The following is a 19,490-nucleotide window of genomic DNA, read 5'->3' on the forward strand; positions in this document are numbered from 1 at the left end:
ATTCTCAACAGCGTGCAGATGATGCGAGCCCAAATGAACCAGATCCAGTCGGTGGAGGTTTGATTCTTAAAAGTGGAAGACGGGACCAGCCCTGTGCACACCAGACCCCTGTGAACCTCCTCACAGAAAGACGTCCCCCTGTGTCCAGAGCCCAGCAGTAGTCACTTCCACTGGGGATGATCAAGAACAGATCCCCGCAAGACCGCTATGGTCTCAATACAGCACCAGCACACCGAAGGCAAGCTGTAGTCTTTGCAATGGCCAAAATTATCCATAAATGTCATTCTGGCTGCATTTACATGCAAGTTTATGTTTCAGTATTATCTCTGACTTTGCAGTATTTCAAAGAAACCACACAATAGCCTCTAATGCCTTGCCTAATATACCCTTTGCATAAAAATAATAGCCTTTTGTATGTAAATTCCTTGCTCTAAGCAGCTTTCTCTATGAAATGTGCTACGATTACTTGCAGATCACCTGCTGAGTAACTATTTTTGCTAAAATCAACAAATGGAAGTATTTCTGAGCACCTTTTAGGTACATTAGAAAATATTTATAAAGTGTAGTACCTACTGAAATATTAGAAGAATGTCACCTTCATAATAATAGTGTTATATTGGGTATACATTTATTCCGAGCATATGCAAATAAAAGGGTTGAAAAGGTCTGTGCATGTAAATGTAGCCACTATTACATATTATTTTATAAAGATAGTTTTTGGCTGGTAAGTCTGCAATCTCATTAAATGAGATCAAATCAGATTTTGAATATACAGTATATGCCCCCTTTAGTCTTTGATATGATTTGGTTCTCAACCATATTCACCAGAAATGTATTGACAGGATATATTCAAATTTACAAACATTGTCTTGGTGTGCATCTGAAATGGACTATGGACTAATAGCGAGAAAAAAGGAGAAACAATTATACATGTGTGATGCTCATGTATGATGAGGAATGATCCATGTGATGGATCTTGTGCTGGCAGAATTTGCCAATATGAGGACTATTATAGAAATTCAACTATGTGAATAGTAGGCAAAGCAACCAGTACTGGTTCAGTATGTTTCTTTTTCTTTTTTTTGTTGGTACAGAGTAATGTGATGAATATTTTTTATGTTCTTCATGAGTTTTATTTATTTGTTTTATACTTTTTAACACCATTACTTTCTAGTTAACCGTATAATCATGCACCAGTGTTGTACTACAGAGGTTCTTGTCACATATCGCATAAGCACTTCACGTGCTGATTTCCTTACAGAGCCTGCCGACCGAATTTAATAGAGGTGCATGCTGGATTTCATTTTGATGTTTACTTTCTATCCCAATAGTATGTATTTTTCATCAGATTTCCCACATTTTTCTTGCATTTATGTATATGTATACATACACAAGGTGCTTGCGAAAGTATTCATACTCCATTGTTTTCACGTTTTATGTTGCAGCCTTATGTTAAACTGCTTTAAATAACTTTTTTCCAACATCAGTCTACACTCCATACACCATAATGACTAAGCACAAAACAAATTTGTGACAACTTTGCAAAATTATTCAAATAAATTTTTGTTGGGGGGTATGATGCGACATCTGCATTTGGCAATTATCTGCCATTCTTCTCACCTCTTCAACTCTTAAGCTCTGTCAGCTTGGATGGGGGCTGGCAGACATTTTCTCCAGAAATGTTTGATTGGATTCAAGCCCAGGCTGTGGCTGGGCCACTCAAGGACATTCACAGAGTTGTCTATAAGCCACTCTTGCTGTGTGCTTTGGCTCATTGTCCTGTTGGAAGGTGAACCGTCCACCTAGTCTGAGGTTTCGAATGCTCTGGACTGGGTTTTCATTAAGGCTATGTCTATATTTTGCAGTGCTGAGCTTTTCCTTTTACTCTGACGAGTCCCTCAGTCCCTGCTACCAGCACACTTTACTGTTGGGATGGTACTGATGAGCAGTGCTTGGTTTCCTCCATACATGATGCATGGAATTGAGGTTCATCAGACCAGAGAATCTTGTTTCTCACAATATGAGAGTTCTTTAGGTGATTTGTTGCAAATTCCAAGCGGGTTCTCATGTGTCTTCACTGAGGATTGAGTTTGGCCACACCACCATAAAGACCGGATTGGTGGAGTGTTGCAGTGATGTTTGTTCTTCTGTAAGTTTCCCATCTGCATATATGATCATGGAGCTCAACTAGAGTGACCATCAGCCTCTTGGTCACCAGTCTAACCAAGCAGAATTGATTCTCACCTCTTCCCTAGATCTGTGCCTTGATGCAGTCCTGTTTTTAAGCTCTACAGGCAGTTTTTTGACCTCAGGGCTTGGTTTTTGCTCTAATATGCAGTTTCAGCTGTTAGACCTTTTATTGAGAGGTGTTGCCTTTCCAAATCATACTCATTCAAATGAATTTGCCACAGGTTAACTCCACTCAAAGTGTAATAACATCTACAATTGATATGAATGCTCCTGAGCTAAATTTCAAGTGTTCCAGAAAAGGGTATGAATACTTATGAAATGGAATCATTTTAGTTTTTTTTTTTTTTATTTCTAATAAATTTGCGAAGTTGTTACAAACCTGTTTTTTGCTTTGTCATGATGGTGTATTGAGTGTAGATTGATGTAGAAAAAAGTTTTTCAAAGCAGCAACATAAAATGTGGTATGAATACTTTTGCAAGGCACTGTATATAATTAAGTGTGCGTGTATATATACATGGTGACACTTTGCAAATTGGGTACAATTTACTGTCCAGTTATGTTTTTTAAAGCATTATAGGCACTAATCACGTTTTTGTAGTTGTAAAAATTGTTATATGTTTGACAAACTATTATCTAACAAGATTAGCATGAAAGTAGCTAGTTTTAAACACTTTAAATGTCTCTGTCTCTTCTTTGAAATTTGGATTTGACCTGTCTAACTTCATTTTCAGGCCTTATTTTGTACCCTATTTGTAGAAGTTTTGCTGTCCACATGAAATAGTATTAAGTTCTTGCCATGAATGAAGCACTGCACACACAAAAAAACGCTTATGAAATTGAAGAATGTGATGAAAGATCGAAAGATATGTTTTATAATAACAAATTATGAATTTTAACATCAACATGCTCCCTTATTGGTAGTTTTGTGCAGTTTAACTGAATTTTAGTGATTTGGTAAAGGTCATTTTGCCAGTATGAAAAGACTTCACTGACCATTTTTCTTTTTTATCTTTGACGTTTTACACATTCATGACATATTCAGCGTTACTGTAAAGTACTTTGCAAAATACATGCTTGCTTGTTTGTTGTTTTCAGTATATACAGTGTTGGTTAATACGCAGTTACACTTCTAGCCTGTTGCTCTTCCTGGAGCACGACACATTTGTAACCCAAAATAGTTGTTGAGTTGACACTTTGACACTGTGACACCGTCTCTCTTAAAGTGAATGTGCTTCCTATCAACTTGTTGACCGGTCTTCCACGTCTAAACACTTTACACTTGTATAGAAATACTCTTGTTCACTTTCTTAGGTCTGAATCTCACATTTTTGGTTCAATCGCTCTCTCAACACTAACACACCTAACACCTCTTTTACCGACCTTCGCTTGTTTTCCAGTAGGCATACTGACTTTTAATGTGAGACAGGCTGCTGTGTCCTTTGTAAAGCTTTGCCTGATAAACTCATGTGCTGCAATATTTAGGTAAATATGCCCATATCTATTTTCCATGCTTTCATTTTACATTAAAAACTGCATTTTTTCAGTGTTGGGCCACTTTCTATATGTAAAATGTGTTGTAAGCAACATCATTTATTATTGCAAAACCATTTCATCTTCCCCTTTTGATTGAAATTTTTACTTATTTTACAAAAGCACCACAAATTCACTTCATAAAGGGAATAAAAAAAATAATTTCAGGCTCAGTGAACTGTCATTGTGATTTCATTTTTTATGACAACAGAGCAGTAATCAAAAGGTTGTATGAAAAGAATGTACATATGTTAATATATTAGAACATACCTTCATGTATATCTTTTTTTAAACCCTTTTTTATTGTAATGTGGCATTTTTTTTCCCATTTCACCCTCTATTCGATAAAAGATCCATTTCTTTGTGATGAATATATTACTGTGGATTAGGCCATGTACACGCATACAATAGTATGCACACACTTTCATTGGTATTAATTCGTCATACACGCACACACACACACTGTAATATCCACCATGACCACTGTGAGTGAAGCAGGAGGCTCTGGATTTTGTATAAATGTACATTTACTGTAACCCTGTGAATGATGTTACAGTTGAATAATTTGTAGTATTGCTATTGGTTTATTTTCTATGAAAGAACATTTGTGGCCCGTTATGTTTTTCTTCAATAAAATATGGAGCAAGGGTCAGTGTCATGGGTCATGTGAGAAGTGTGGGTTTTATTTATTTTTTTTTTTTTTTATAGAATGATTCTGAAGTCTAAATGATTATTGTCTGTTGTTGTATTGCTCCAGACCACCAGGGGGAGTTGTAGGCTGCAAAATAAGATCTTGGTCTGTTGACATGCCTATAAGTACATTTTTGTTTTATTATTAATTTTTTAATGTTAATATTTTGTCATTAGAATATATAATTTCTGCATGCTTTCAATGACTATTGTTTTTGTATTTATTCCTTAACTTTGTGTCCAAAGTACTGTTTCCATGTTCTTCTTGGATTAATGTGTTTCTGCATGCTGCTGTGTTATCATTTTTCTCAATATTTTGCAAATGTTACCCATAATTGATCTGTTCCTTGCAGAGCTTTCTTGAAATGCTACTAATTTGCTGTGTTTCTATACCTTTTATATTCCTGCATTTCATTTGGAAAGTGTTTTCTGCTGGCATGTAAACTCATCCCTCGACAGCCATTGGCATTTGACCTGCTCTGCCAGTGGAACCGAAGACTTGCACCTCCTGCCATCTATTCAGCCCAGTCTTGTTTTGATGACATCCTCTACTGTCACCCAGATAGCAAACAAATTAGGGAGCTGTCAATACTCTGTGTGTGTGTGTGTGAGGGAAAGAGAGATAGGGAATAAGCTTCTCAAGATGTAGTATTAGAAAGATTAGAAAACTTTTGGCTGTGATCTGGGTGCTTCCGTGTGGAGCCTGAATTTAGACCATCTGTTCTTTTACAGTAGTTGTTCCTTCTTAATTGTTGTTCATTAATTCTGTTTTCCAGGTGATTTGTGACTGTCCCACCAATGGCAGACATGGAGTGCATGGAGTGTTCTGGAAACGTTTTCAACTCCATTTGGTGATGCTCCAGAGGAAAAACTGCATTAAGAGCCGGGGGGTAAAAACTTTTGAACAGAATGGAGATGTGTACATTTTTCTTATTTTGCCTGAATATCATATTTTTTTTCATTTAGTACTGCCCTTCAGAGGCTACAGAAGATAGCTACATGTTTCCCAGAAGACAAATACAATTACATTTACCTTCAACTCTTCAAATTCCAAAAGTTTTCACCCCCCAGCTCTTAATGCATGGTTCTTCCTTCTGGAGCAAAAGTGAGCGTTTGAACCTTTTGTAATAGTTGCATATGAGTCGCTCAGTGTGAAGACATGGATCTCAAAATCACACAGTCATTATTGGAATGGGTTCAAATAAACAAAAATGTTGGAAAACCAAATAATTTGAGAAATCTGAAGGATTTTTCTGAAGAACAGCAGGCAGTTCAGGACAAACAAGATCCAGTTGTGGATCATTCAGGTAAGAACACGGTATCAAGAACCAAGGGGATCAAGGGTCATTTTATAAATTCAACTTGTGGACTTTATGTAAACATCTTTTATGTGAAATATCTTACTCAGATCAGTACTAAATAAACAGTGACATGCATTATGCACGATCCATCTTATTTTGCTAATATAATTAACATTTTACAGATTCTGAAAGGGGGATGTAAACTTTTGACATCAACTGTAATTTGCTGGACACCAGTTTTGCACTCACGGCCTTGACAAATAGGAGTCAAGTAGGAGTCAAGTCGCATCAATGCCTAATCTTTGAAACACGATCAAACTGTATCAAGCCCATCTGATAACTGTAGTATCACCTCATTGGCTGCAGTGGACAACGGTGTTTGTTTAATCCCAGTGGAATTAGCCATCACAACAAACCACATCAAAAGCACAATGAAATATTAATCTGGTAATCCTGTAATCTGTACTAAATATGTAGCCGTGTACTGTAATTCTACATATACCATCCACATAAATTGAATTTGTCAGTACTGTTGTGATTGAAAGTGCTTTAATGACTTGTCCCAGTTTCGTTGATCCCTTGTAGTTAGGACTTTGATGCTGTGCATTCAAGTGGGTGTCCTAGTTTCCGAGACGCTCATATTTTGTGACTATCGGTGCTTTTTTCCAGCTCAACCATTATTTATTTTTGTGGCCGGTTGTCTGCAGAGGTTCAGTAGGGTGACAGTATCTTGCTCTCGGGTATGTTGGTGAGGATTATCCAGAGTGAGGGCCCAGAATGCACCTGGAAGGAAAGTGTGTCACCACGTCCTCAGCCGAGGCTGACAGGTGTTCTTTTTTGGAGGCGCTGGCACATGGTCTTCTTGTCATGTGTGAATGTGTATGTGGGATTATCTCATGTTTCTCTTTAAAGACCCTGGTGAGAAAATCCGAGCTGGATGATCTTCTCTAGTAAACCCTGTCATGCACACTACTCGACGATAAATAGTTTGGCTCTGTAAAAGAATCATCCCAACCCTGCCAAAGCAAGGCACACAAAGTTATCGTCGTTTTATTGTGTTGCACTCCACGCAAGTAGCTTTTGTTTGTGTCCTCTCCTGTTGTGTCCCATCCACAACCCAACTGTGTCAAACAGTATGTTGCTCATGATATTTATCATTTATTCATGCGCCAGACTTTAATTGTGAATGGAAAATCTGCACGGCTTTTCTCCCATTGCCAAATGCCCTACAGAGAAGATATCCTGGACCTACCCTCGTTCGCACTAATGAAGCTGACATTTGTTTCTTTTACAGGGACACCGGAGGAAGTAACATTTCAACTTGGTATTTTTCAAAGATGTGCCACATGAAAAAGGTCAAAGGCAAGTCTATTGATGCCTGCTAGAAAGGTCAAGGTTACAATATGACCTATGGGAGTATTGTGTAATTCCATTGGGCTGTGCCATGCTATTCTCCAGTGCGTGTGATGTAAGAGGAAAGCTGTCTGTGGTCACAGCATGTGTTCTATTTGCCTGGAGATTTACAGCAGCACAGGAGTAAACATGAATTCAGAACACAGCGACAAAAATAAACAACAACAGCTGGAAGAGCGATGAGTAATGACCACTTTTGTGAGCACGCTGGAGAAGAGGTACGGTCAAAATCTTTTCGTTTTCATCTCGATTCGTATAAAATGTAGACTTGTGATTTTCAGGACAGCCATTATGTTGAGTGTGAATGAGTTGTGCAGCTGTGACAAGTCGGAAGGTTTTGCGTGCAATTTCTGTTTTGTATCTTCTCCACTGAGGTTCACACAGTTATTCACCGTCACCATCTCTCACTTTCAGGGCAGTAATCTGTATGCACACAGCCCCATCTTAATCGTCACATCCATCACCATGGCAATGGAGCCAGAATATAAAAACAGACACTACGCCTGAATCGGGGGATGACGGAAAAGAAGCCAAATGTGAAAACCAGTGCGAATAAGTCATTAGCCATTTATCCAGGATGGAAGAAGACTTGCGACCACAGCCTTGGGTCAAATGTGCTATGGGCACAACGGTTCAGCTGGCACAGAAGCTGGCAGACCAAGCTACAGATCAGCACATAGTGTACATTTGAATTAAAGAATCAGAATTCCCTTTCAACCGTGGGTAAACCGAGTGGGCTACACCTCCCTTCCGTCGTCACACTCCCCTCCCCTCCCCTCTCCATGCCCCCAGCGCTTCCCAGTCTCTGGTTCACTCGTCTCTGTTTACCTCTCTGCTAATCCCTTGCATTGCGCGCTCTCTCTCTCTTCCCCACATTCTCTCGATCGCTGTCTCTCCTCCCCTTTCATGCTCAGAGCCAGCGGGCTGCCACACGACCCACACTGCCTGCTACATGATCTCGTGGAAAACAGAGCTCCGTGTCTTTGTAGCCGCTTGCTGCTGCTCGAGCCTTTGTAGATTGCAATCTAGGAGACAAGGAAAGATGCCTTCGCGACAACCCTGACTCCTGTCATCTCCAGATGCGCCCCTGTCCCCTTTCCTAGTATCTCGCCCCCTGACCCTGTACCCCATCCCCTTTCCTCTACCCCTCTCCAAACATCCCTCTCGTAATCCCCCCAATCTCCCCTTCACCTCGCACCCTCTTGACAATGTTCTCATGTGTTCGCTGGCTTCAGCCTTTCCTTGCCTTGCTGTCCTCTACCTTGTTAACTTGGGGATACAACTGCCCATCCAGCTGCTTGTGTCCAGACCATCACACCGTGGACTGCACAGGTCAAGGGCTCACCCGTCTTCCAGATTCCATCCCTTTGGACGTACGGAGACTCCTCCTGTCTAACAACTGGATTCCCTGGATCCCTTCTGATTTCCTGGTTCTCTACAGTGATTTGGTCTACCTGGATCTGAGGAATAACTCCCTAACAAGGCTGGAGCCTGGGACTCTGAGCACATCCTCCAGACTGGTCTATCTGGATCTAGGGAGCAACAACTTGACTGAGATCCCCTCGGGAACTTTTGGGGAGTCCCGGAGTCTGATCAAGCTACGACTGGGGAACAATCCGTATCTGAATATGGTCAGCAAGGACGCCTTTACGGGCCTCACCTCCTTACGAGAACTCGAGCTGGAGAGGAATGCCCTCTCGGGCATGGATGTCGGGGTGTTGAGCCAGTTGCCTTCTTTGCGGGTGATACGCCTGGAAGGGAACCCCTGGGTGTGCAATTGCAACTTTGCCAAACTCTTTCTGTGGCTATTTGAGAATCGTCACAAGCTCCCAACTGGTAAGCTGCTTAAATCTTGCTTTCCTGATCTGCATGAAATAACATCATACATTTTTCATACCTTTTGAATCCTTCACAGTCTGTGGTGGTTCACCTGTGAAAGATCCAAAGGGTCATTAAGGGTGAGAAGTGTTGATGCTTAGCATCTACTTTCATGTGGGTGGACTGATTTTTTTTAGGGGATACAGGTGCTAAAAAACCCCAGCGGTCACTTACAACTGAGACTGAACTATTTTGACTCATCACATTAAGTAAATTTCAAATGATAACACTTGTGATATTATGTACCTCGACTGCATCTTGTGTTTAGTTTAATAATGCATGAGATTGTTTTCAATCCAAGGCAAAGAGGCTGACACTCCGTAGGTGATCACTGGAATATGCGAAATATTCTTATGCATAATTCATGAAACGTATGCCACACAACATGTTCCCTAATTTTGTTTCATGTCATGTTCTCTTTGTTGACATTAATTTGAGTGGTAACTAAAGGAAGAAACTGAGGTAAATGTACACTGTGCGATACAGTATCCATTGGTCATTAGGTCACTTACCACTAGTTCAAGGTTAAGGTCAAGTTGCTACATCAAATATATATGCATGATCCTCACTGTCCTTTAGAAGCACAAGTCACTTTTCTATCCCCTTGTCTGTTTTAGAGACTAATGTAGCGTTAGGTAGCAAGTTACAAAGATGTCAATATAAAAAATTTAGTTTGGGTTTTGGTTGCACATTTATATATGACCCTGGATCACAAAACTAGTTGTAAGTAGCACGGGTAAATTTGTAGCAATAGCCAACAATACATTGTATGGGTCAAAATTATTGATTTTTCTTTTATGCCAAAAATCATTAGGATATTAAGTAAAGATCATGTTTTGTAAATTTCCTACCATAAAAAGGTGATTTTTCTCAATATTTTTTTTTTTGCACCCTCAGATTCCAGATTTTCAAATAGTTGTATCTCTGCCAAATATTTTTTCCTTTTAACAACCAAGCTTATTTATTCAGCTTCAAAATTCATTCAAATAAATAAACTGACCTTCATAACTGGTTTTGTAGTCCAGAGTCACATATTCTGTTTACAAACCAAGTGCAGAGAACACATGTAGTGGTTTTGTTATGCAACCAAACCTTAAAAAATAATGCATCTTTGTATGCGCAGTACTAAAAATGTAAACGCTTCATATTAAACAGAACATTTTTACAGTTAAAATCCAAACCAAATACTATGACTTTAAAACCTAAATTCACATATTTGTAACTATATTTGAGAACCATTACTTAATCAAAGTTATCGTCATAGGTGTGAATCTTCCTGATTGGATTAAACTTCATATTATGAGAAAGATTTGTTTAATCCTCAGACATTTGAAGTTTATTTGACTATTTTTGTAGCTTATGATTGAAGCAAGAGACTAAGATCATATCTGACTGATTGCATTTTCCATTTGTAATTCTTAATCACATTATTGTTTAATTACAGTCCATTTCCAGTGTAACAATATTAACTATACCCATTAATTTAACTTGATCAGGATGTTTGCTCCTTTGTTAACAGAAACAAAAGAAGGTCAGTTGTATTTGTAAACAACAGTTTTTGACCCATTCACAAATGTTTGCAGTCTATAGACCTTCCACAGTTTTTATTTCATCACGTCTTTATAATTTGCAGATTATTAGCAAGATATCATTTGAGTTTACTGTTAAATCTTGAAGATAATTACATAATATATTATATAATATTTACTACGTTTATGACGGTTATACCAAGGGGAGGACATGACATTTAGGCCATACTGTAAATGTTATGGATGAATATTTTTTGAGGATTTGTTTCATTGTGTTCAAAAAATGTATACACAATTCTCTCAAAGTATTTTTTTTTTTTTTTTTTTTTACGACATTTAAGTCAATTTAAATTCAATGTAACTACATTTAATACTGATGAACAAATGCAGAGAAGAACCAAATCAGTCCAGATTGTCTAGAATGTGTTAAGATGTTTTAGACATTTCAGATATCTAGTATTTGTTACAGAGTTATTTGATTACAGCTCCGTATGTTTCGCTTGCTCGGTAGCTCAGCCGGCACGGAATAAGACTTAGGATCCAGAATCCAACATGACTCACAATGAAAGATATTAAAGATGGGAGATCAAAAAACAAGCTAAAACGGCATGCTTGTGATTGCGTATTTACATCACATTCGCTTTTGTTCACACTATCGGGTAGGTTTAGGTGTAGTGCAGATGGTACGTTATTTTAAAAGGTCACAGAGCATTAGAGTTATAGCGCCACTCAATGAACATTTCAAGTCAGAACTGCAGTGACACGTACAAACCAACATCACATAAAATGTATGTACGTATGTACATTCATCTGTTCCGGGGGAAAAAACCGAACACTCTTTTTAGCGCCACTCAGTGGACATTTCACATTGAATATGTCACAAAACACACATGGCAATACGCATTTCGTAAGTTCCCACAGGTACGTTTTTGTCATGAGATTGGGTTGACATAATACAATAAGTGCTGGCGGTGGCGTTTTTGCCTTGTTATTGGACAGTGTAGAAGCGACAAGAAGCAAAGTGGGAGAGAGAGAGGGCGGGATCAGGAAAGGTACTCAAGGTGGGATTTGAACTCGGGACGCCCATAGCACAACAGCGCTTTATGTTGGCGCTGCCCAGAACGCTATCAGTGGCAACTAGATTGTTTTAATTGTAACTCAAGGCTGCAACGATTCCTTGATTCTATTAGTGTTTTTGGTTTTTAAAAAAACCTCGATTGCATTTTGACCGTGTCGAGTAATCAGCAAAATACCGGAAGTGGCGCATTCCTCATATTAAAACCATTTAAAAATGATAATAAAGCATAATGTTTTTAAGAATTCACAAATGCTATGGTTTAATTAAATATATGCGGTTTTAATATATGCGCTTGAATTATTTACATGCGTGTATGTTAAGTACATAGAGCAGCTCAGTTCACAGTAAATGCTGTTACGCAATTTACATGTGTGGAGCGTCTCAAACTATCTCTGCATATAGTTGTGAAGTTGGCTTTATTATAATGTTCATCTGGGAACGCAATGTGCATCGTTTATAAACCTACGCAAACAGAAGAGAATACATCAATATTGTTCTCAATATGCTAACTGTTCATCGCGATTTCAAAATAAAAGTTTAAACCCTCAGTCTGCATTTACACGTTTTCATGTCCACATATTCAAGACAGTGGCTGTAGCTTTTCTATCATAAAGAAATGGCCAAATATTAAAGATTAAGTGGATATTTGAATTAAATGTTGTTTAGTCAATATTAAACAAGGATTGCGCAGTAAAGTGTAAAAACAATCATCAGGCTATTGGCGCCCTCTGCAGGCATTTGTTATAAAGCATAATGTACATTAGTTCTATTGTTTATAATACATTATGTATTGTAACAGTATTGTTCTATAAAACCATATGATTACTTGCTTTTAATGCTTTTTTTATTTTGAACTAATTATTATTGCCTCATTGCTATTATATATGTTTTTAAAGGGGTCATCGGATGCTAAGTTCACTTTTACATGCTGTTTGAACATTAATGTGTGTTGGCAGTGTATGTACAAATCTACCCTCTAATGGTAAAAATCCATGCAGTGGTTTTTAATTAATCTGTAAAAATAATATCCCCTTTTTCAAATCAAGCCATTCTCAGATGCCTGTCGTTGTTGCATCACACCCAAAGAGCCCACTCCCATGATAGTTGATTGACATGAGCTCTTACCTCAGATCAGTTGTAACAGTCCAACCTCCATGTTTTGATGCTGGAGCAGGGATGTAAGTTAGACAAGAATTAAGCGATTGAGGTGTTGTGTTGTTGGATGTAATAATGAACGTAGTGGTCGTCATTTACTCCCAACATCTGAGCCACTGAAGATGCAGTAGATTACGTTTGTTTGTGAATGGAATGTACTTCCCGATCTACATATATCCGTTTATGTTCGTGCGAATCATTCGTGATCCAGCTTCACTTACAACAGAAGTGAGTATAAGGGTTTTTTTATGAATCTTTGCGATCGCCTTTCCTAATAATGTGCTAGTTAGCAAGTTTAGCAGCTAAATGCGGCTAAAGTAAACAGGCTCGTCACTCCACAGAGAGAAGAGAGGGGCGGGGCGAGCAGAGCTCATTTGCATTTAAAGCAGCCAAGGTAAAGAGGGTGTTGTTTTTCACTACCAGTGAGAATTTTTAACCAAATTATAATATAGACTTTTCATTAAGACCCTAAAGAATCATATCAACTTGTGGAAAATGGGCATCCGATGACCCCTTTAAGTAACTTTAAAGGCTATTGTTCACTTAGATCTATTTTGATTACTACAAATAAATTATAATTATCCAAAGACTTGATTAATCGTTAGAATAATCGTCAGATTACTCGATTACACACACACACACACAAAAAAAAACGTTAGTGACAGCCCTAAACTCAAGAAACAAAAATGTGGTATTTTAAATTTACACAGTATTTAAAAACTTCAGAATCCACCATAATATAGTCTTTAATTTAGATAGCCCCAGGGCCACTGGTTTAAACTCCCTTACGGCGTTGTAATTCTGGCACTTGGGTATGGATGAACACGTTACATCCATTATTCAACCCAACATTGAATCTGATACTGATGATAGCACACTTCTGGCACACTTTCAGTTGCCTGGTAATTGGATATTGAGTCTTTCAAGGGCAAGAACCAGGATTTCCACCAAATACAGTGTTGTGTACGTAAGCAAAGCATGTAAAGTGACGTACGTATATGTGACAGCTGCACACACGACTCTTTAAACAACCCTCAAAGGTCAACAGACAGAGCCCGAGAGGTTACAACGTCATATTATATCACTATTATGCCAACAAGCCATGTATTTACCGTAAAATGTAACAGGATGAATTTATTCAAGTCTACAGGATTTTAAGCACATTAATCAAGTGTATTGAATGAATTCAGTGTAATGTGAATATGATAATGACATTCATATATTCAGTTGTGCTACACTACAAAGGCGCAGCTTTGATTCATTTCACTGATGCAAACGTAAGAACATGGCAGCATCTTCCTCGTGTTACACATATGTGGTGACAGCAGGCTAGACGACACTGAGCTTGTGGCCGCTGTGAGAATTTTCTAAATGGGTAAAAGCATGTGCGTGTACATTGATGATTTGCGATTTTCGCTCTTGGGGATCGCTCTGAAGTGGTAAAACGTTAGATGAGCTCGTAGAGCTGGGCAAACAGCCACGTGACAGACCCAACAAAGGAGGCTGAGGTCGCTGAATCCCCTGCATGTGGAAAACCCCTTCTGGATGGAGTGACTCACTCGCACTTACTGCCTCACACGTTTGATGATGATGTCAACTGACTTTGGCCAATGACATGAAGAAACATGGTGGCATTGTGTTATGACACAGAGGGTTATATATTGATGAGAATGGCGTGTCTTATTATTTTGACTCGAAAATTCCAGTTTTAAGAACAAACGGCTACACAGAATCACTAGGGGTTTTGAGCGTGAATGCAATTAGAGAGGAGATGGGGCTCTGGAGCTCTGCCGCTCTGTTGTGTCTGTCTGTCAGCGTGGCTGTATTACGTAGGCGATGTTCCGCTTCAAATCTGTCATCTGGTGTCCGCTGATCACACGGCTGAAAGGAGATTAAACCTCCCTCTGTGAAAATCAAAATACACACCAACGAGGAATATTTCACAAACGCTTCCCATAAAGAGAGGGAAAAAAACAAACAAAATTGGAAAGCTTCCCATCTCGCATCTTATCTTCCTGTTATGTAACAGGAGTTATCTGAGTCATAGCTGCCGCTCGGTGTTATTGCTACATACAAAGATTTTCATGTAATAATACCACTATGCTATAATAGGGCATATTTCTCTATACTGATTTAATTTCTGTATCATTTTATTTTGTGATAATTCCTATAAATGCACAGATGTGTCTATCTCATAAGCACTTTGTTTTTCAGCATGAATCAAAGCATGCAAATCAAGCATGAATTTGGAAAACAAGCTCATAGGTGTAACAGAAAGGCACTTGAATGTAATGGCACTGAGTGCTAGTGCACATGTTCAACTGAAGTGTATAGCCTTGAGTTTGAAATCCGCTTGCTCATTTATTATTTTCTGAAGCGATACGCTGTCTGAATACGTGACCATCAAATGGCCTTTAAAGAGCTGAACTAAAAGAAATTAAATGGGGAAATATAAACTGGAACAGACAGTGAAATAAAAAATAAATTGGGGGACAGATGAACTTTTCATCTAATTAGGAACATGTACTTCTTTTTTAGTTTTTGCTCACAAAGTATGTATTTATTTGATCAAAATACAGCAAAAATAACAATATTATTAGTTTAAAAGGTGACACTTTACAATAAGGTTCATTAGTTAACTACATTAGTTAATGAACTAAGAATGAACAAAGCTTCTGCAGCCTTCATTAATCTTAGTTCATTTCAGCATTTACTAATGTATTATTAAAATCAGAAGTTGTGTTAGTTAACATAGTTGAACAATGAACGACTGAATTTTTATTAACTAACATTAACAAAGATTAATAAATAGTGTAATGTTCATTGTTTGTTCATGTTAGTTAATACATTAACTAATGTTAACAAGTGACACCTTATTGTAAAGTGTAACAGTTTAAAATTTTAAAATGTTATGTATTCCTGTGAATTTTCATCAGTCATTACTCTTTAGCATTGCATTATTCTTCAGAAATCATTTTAATATGCTGATTTAATATTTCTAATTTTCAGTGTTTTAAAACAATTATGCTGCTTTTTTTTTGTATAAATATGGACCATAAAATCAGTCATAAGTTGCACAGGTATATTAGCCAACAATACTTTGTATGGGTCAAAATGATCCATTTTACTTTTATGCCAACCATTATTAGGATATTAAGTAAAGATCATGTTCCATGAAGATATTTTGTAAATTTCCCACCGTAAATATATCAAAACTTACATTTTGAGCAGTAATATTCATTGCTAAGAACTTCATTTGGACAGGCGTCCAAATGTTGTCCTATCCTAACAAACCATACATCAGCGGAAAGCTTATTTATTCAGATGATGATGAAATCTCTGTTTGGTTGGTTGGTTTTGACTGGTTTTGTTTGTCCAGGGTCACATATTTTGTGCATTTTTGTGCAGACTGGTTTATCATTTAATCATCTCATGATGTGTAATATTCTTAAAATGATGGGATTTTTACAAATTGCAGAAAGAGGGTGCTTTGTTCAAACTTGGATAATGTTCGTTCATGATATTGTGCAGCTGAGGATGCTTGTGACATTAGCGACCTGACATGTGAGCTGGTTCGGAAACTCATACAAGTCCGGTAACTGAACACTGGTCATGAGAGACTAAACTGAATGTTCAATGGACTCTTCACCAAAAAGATTCACTGTGCCGTCTTTCAAGGCATTTTTAATAAAGAGGTCAGATAATGAGAAGTAATGTTTTTTTTTTTGTTGGTTTTTTTTCCTTTTTTAGAACTCAAACCCTAGTCCAAAAACAAAAAAAGTGAAGTTAAAGGGACAGTTCACCCCAAAATTAAACTGTTGTCAATAATTATTCACCCTCATGTTGTACCAAATACCAAAGACCTTTGTTCCTCTTCAGAACACAAATGAAGATATTTTGGATGAAATCCGAGAGCTTTCTGACCCTGGTTAGACAGCAACACAACTACCACATTCAAGGCCCAGAAAAGTAGTAAGCACATTTTTAAATGGGTCCTATTATGCTCTTTTAAGAAGTCTTGATTTTGTTTCGGGGATGTACTAGAACATGCTCTCATGCTTGGTGGTTCGAAAAACGGATTATTTTTCACATCATTTACATTATTACAATACCTTTCTCCCAGCCTGGCACAAATAGCTTGATTAGTTCCGGGTTTAATGAAGGCCCGCCTTCTGAAAAAAGGAAATGTGTTATGATTGGTTAGCTGTCCCACTGCGTTGCAATTGGCGAACAGCTTAGACAGTGTTTCAGTACTGCCATGCCCCTTGTCAAAGCAGTTAGCGCAAGCTAGATTAATAGTAAATCTTACTTTTTAAATATGGATATTTTTCTTACAAAAACGCATGGATTCGCTACAGGAGACACGCGGGAGCCATATGAAGCAATTTTTTATTATGGATGGATGCACTTTATTAGACTTTATTAGACTCTGATTGCATTCGTCTGAAAGAAGGAAGTCATATACACCTAGGATGCATGGAGGGTGAGTAAATAATACGCTACAGTAGCGTTAAGTCCCATCCTCAGCCTGCGAGATCGCAGATACATATATTATTATGCTAATTTATTGAATTATTTTACATACTTAGTTTTATTGCCTGAAACAAGCTCCAGCATACGGCTAAAAGCAGCCTAACATTATCAAAAAACATTGTCACTGATTAGTCTAGCTTATTCTAGTGCAAGTTTATGCATTTTTAAAAAAACACTCGCATTATAAGTGAAGCTATCTACACTGTATGATGAATAAATGTCGTTTACCACACACTGCACACATCTGGAGCGCGTTATGGCTCCAACGCGGCCACTCTAGTCAATGCTTGTAGTAGATTGCGGCTTCGGCATGTGTTTCGACCCCCTGTACTGCACACGTCTGCGGCGCGTTACAACTCTAAAGCGGCCACTCTAGTCAATGCTTGTGTTTATGATGACTATATTCAACATTTTTTCTCTTCTGTGTCAGTCTTTGCGTTTTGTGTTATGCGTGAACGTACGTCAAAGACTGACATGGAAGAGAAGAAATTGTTGAATAAAGTCATTTTTGTTGTCTTTGCACACAAAAAGTATTCTCAACACTTCATAACATTACGGTTGAACAACTGATGTCACATTGACTATTTTACAATTTCCTTTCTGGGCCTTGAATGTGGTAGTTGTGTTGCTCTCTATGCAGGGTCAGAAAGCTCTCAAATTTCATCAAAAATATCTCCATTTGTGTTCCAAATATGGACAAAGATCTTACGGGTTCGGAACGACATGAGGGTGAGTAATTAATGACAGAATTGTCATGTTTGGGTAAACTAACCCTATACATCACAAGGTATATTCTGACATCAATCTTCTATGTTCAATAAGATGTTCAATAATAACTGTTCCCCTCTTTGTCTTTCTCTGTTCCAGGCTTAGAAGGTATGGAGTGCTCTCTTCCAGGGGACGGGCGGCAGGTGCCCCTCAGCGTGCTTTCTGAGGACAGTTTCCGCGAGTGTCGTGGACTGCTAACGCTCACTGATTATCTCATAGTGATTTTTTCTGGGATTTGTATTTCAGTGGCAGCCATTATCGCCAGTTTCTTTCTGGCCTCCACTATCCACTGTTTTCAGCGGCTCAAATCCAAAAGGACAGATGAAGAGGAGGCAGAGGACTGAGGGGACTTATTGGACAGAATGGGGATTACAAATTACCCATAATGCACCACACAGTGGAAGCCAAGGGATTGGATAAAGAGGTGAAAAACCTTATTTCCATGACAAAAGAACCCTGAATTAGGCCCCTGTGTGACAACCTTCATACGTGATGCTTGAATGGAGCATCATGTTTTTTTATACTTGAACACCAATGATCGAATTGAGCCTTAAGACTAAAACTGTTCCAGAAAATGCAGTTCTCATGCCCCGTATTCAAAAGTGATCAGCATTATATTTTGACATCAAATAGCAACAATAGTGTTTTTATGAAAATGTGCGAGTTAATTAGTATTTTCTACATGAGTTATTTTTGGTATTGTGTACATGAATCTTGCTCAGTTTTAGTAAGGTTTAGCTACTTGCACTTTAAAATACAGACGACATATTGCACACAATCCCAGTGAGCCATACTGTAAGCCATTTTTCATAAATCATAATGGCATATATCACCAAAGAATCAACATAAAATGAGCATACATTGTGACATGTTATTCATGTAAAAGTTTCAAAACACCAGTCAATTCAGTTTTATTATAAATATCATAAGACACGTTTGAATATCAACGACTTTATAAATGTCATGCATACTCTTAATACGCTTGCTGTAGTTACAGAAGGGTCGCAATTATATACTGTATATCGATTACTCAATCAAGGTATTCTGAAAGCTAAATTAAAAGGGAACTTTTTGTCCTTCATTTTATGTCAATTCTGTCTCGTAACAATTTTTCCTTTTTTACTATATGTTATGACTAAATAAACATTGACGCCAAAGTGTTTAAAAAGGTCAGTTATTATGTCATCATCTTTTTTTCACACATAAAGTACTTGAGCCCTAGGCGTGTGGTAAAAATGCCACCAAAATGAACAAATATTACCTATAAATTCAAGACAAAGGGGCAAAAAATGCCCCTGCACAATTAAACAATTCATTACATCTGTCTCAATTAAAATGTATTGTAAAATTGATTGACAATGCGCGGAATTACATTCAGTACAATTTCAGTGATTATTGTAGTTTATGCATAACTTGCGCTAGAT

At 37.9% G+C, this 19,490-nt stretch overlaps 2 protein-coding genes across 3 annotated transcripts in view; both read left to right on the forward strand.

The window, feature by feature from the left end:
* Window positions 1-4,482, forward strand: part of ephb2a (eph receptor B2a) — an 86,774-nt gene extending 82,292 nt beyond the window's left edge. For both annotated transcript variants that reach the window (XM_051096513.1, XM_051096514.1), the window contains exon 16: window positions 1-4,482. This exon is cut by the window's left edge and continues 46 nt beyond it. In XM_051096513.1, the coding sequence (XP_050952470.1) occupies window positions 1-63 (63 nt within the window). In that variant the 3' untranslated portion in view covers window positions 64-4,482.
* Window positions 4,483-7,052: 2,570 nt separating this feature from the next.
* On the forward strand, window positions 7,053-19,234 carry lrrc38a (leucine rich repeat containing 38a). The gene is made up of 3 exons (XM_051095864.1): window positions 7,053-7,343; window positions 7,540-8,961; window positions 18,166-19,234. The coding sequence occupies exons 2-3, from the start codon at window positions 8,334-8,336 to the stop codon at window positions 18,408-18,410; spliced, it is 873 nt and encodes a 290-aa protein (XP_050951821.1). The 5' UTR covers window positions 7,053-7,343; window positions 7,540-8,333; the 3' UTR covers window positions 18,411-19,234.
* Window positions 19,235-19,490: the final 256 nt, after the last annotated feature.

The sequence above is a fragment of the Labeo rohita genome, chromosome 23 (genome assembly GCF_022985175.1).
Source record: "Labeo rohita strain BAU-BD-2019 chromosome 23, IGBB_LRoh.1.0, whole genome shotgun sequence".
NCBI lineage: Eukaryota > Metazoa > Chordata > Actinopteri > Cypriniformes > Cyprinidae > Labeo > Labeo rohita.

Excerpts from the sequence above, each read along its gene's own strand:
- lrrc38a (XM_051095864.1), top strand. The coding sequence starts at position 8,334 with ATGTTCTCATGTGTTCGCTGGCTTCAGCCTTTCCTTGCCTTGCTGTCC. Across the intron at positions 8,962-18,165 it reads TCGTCACAAGCTCCCAACTG|GCTTAGAAGGTATGGAGTGC; the intron begins GTAAGCTGCTTA and ends TCTCTGTTCCAG.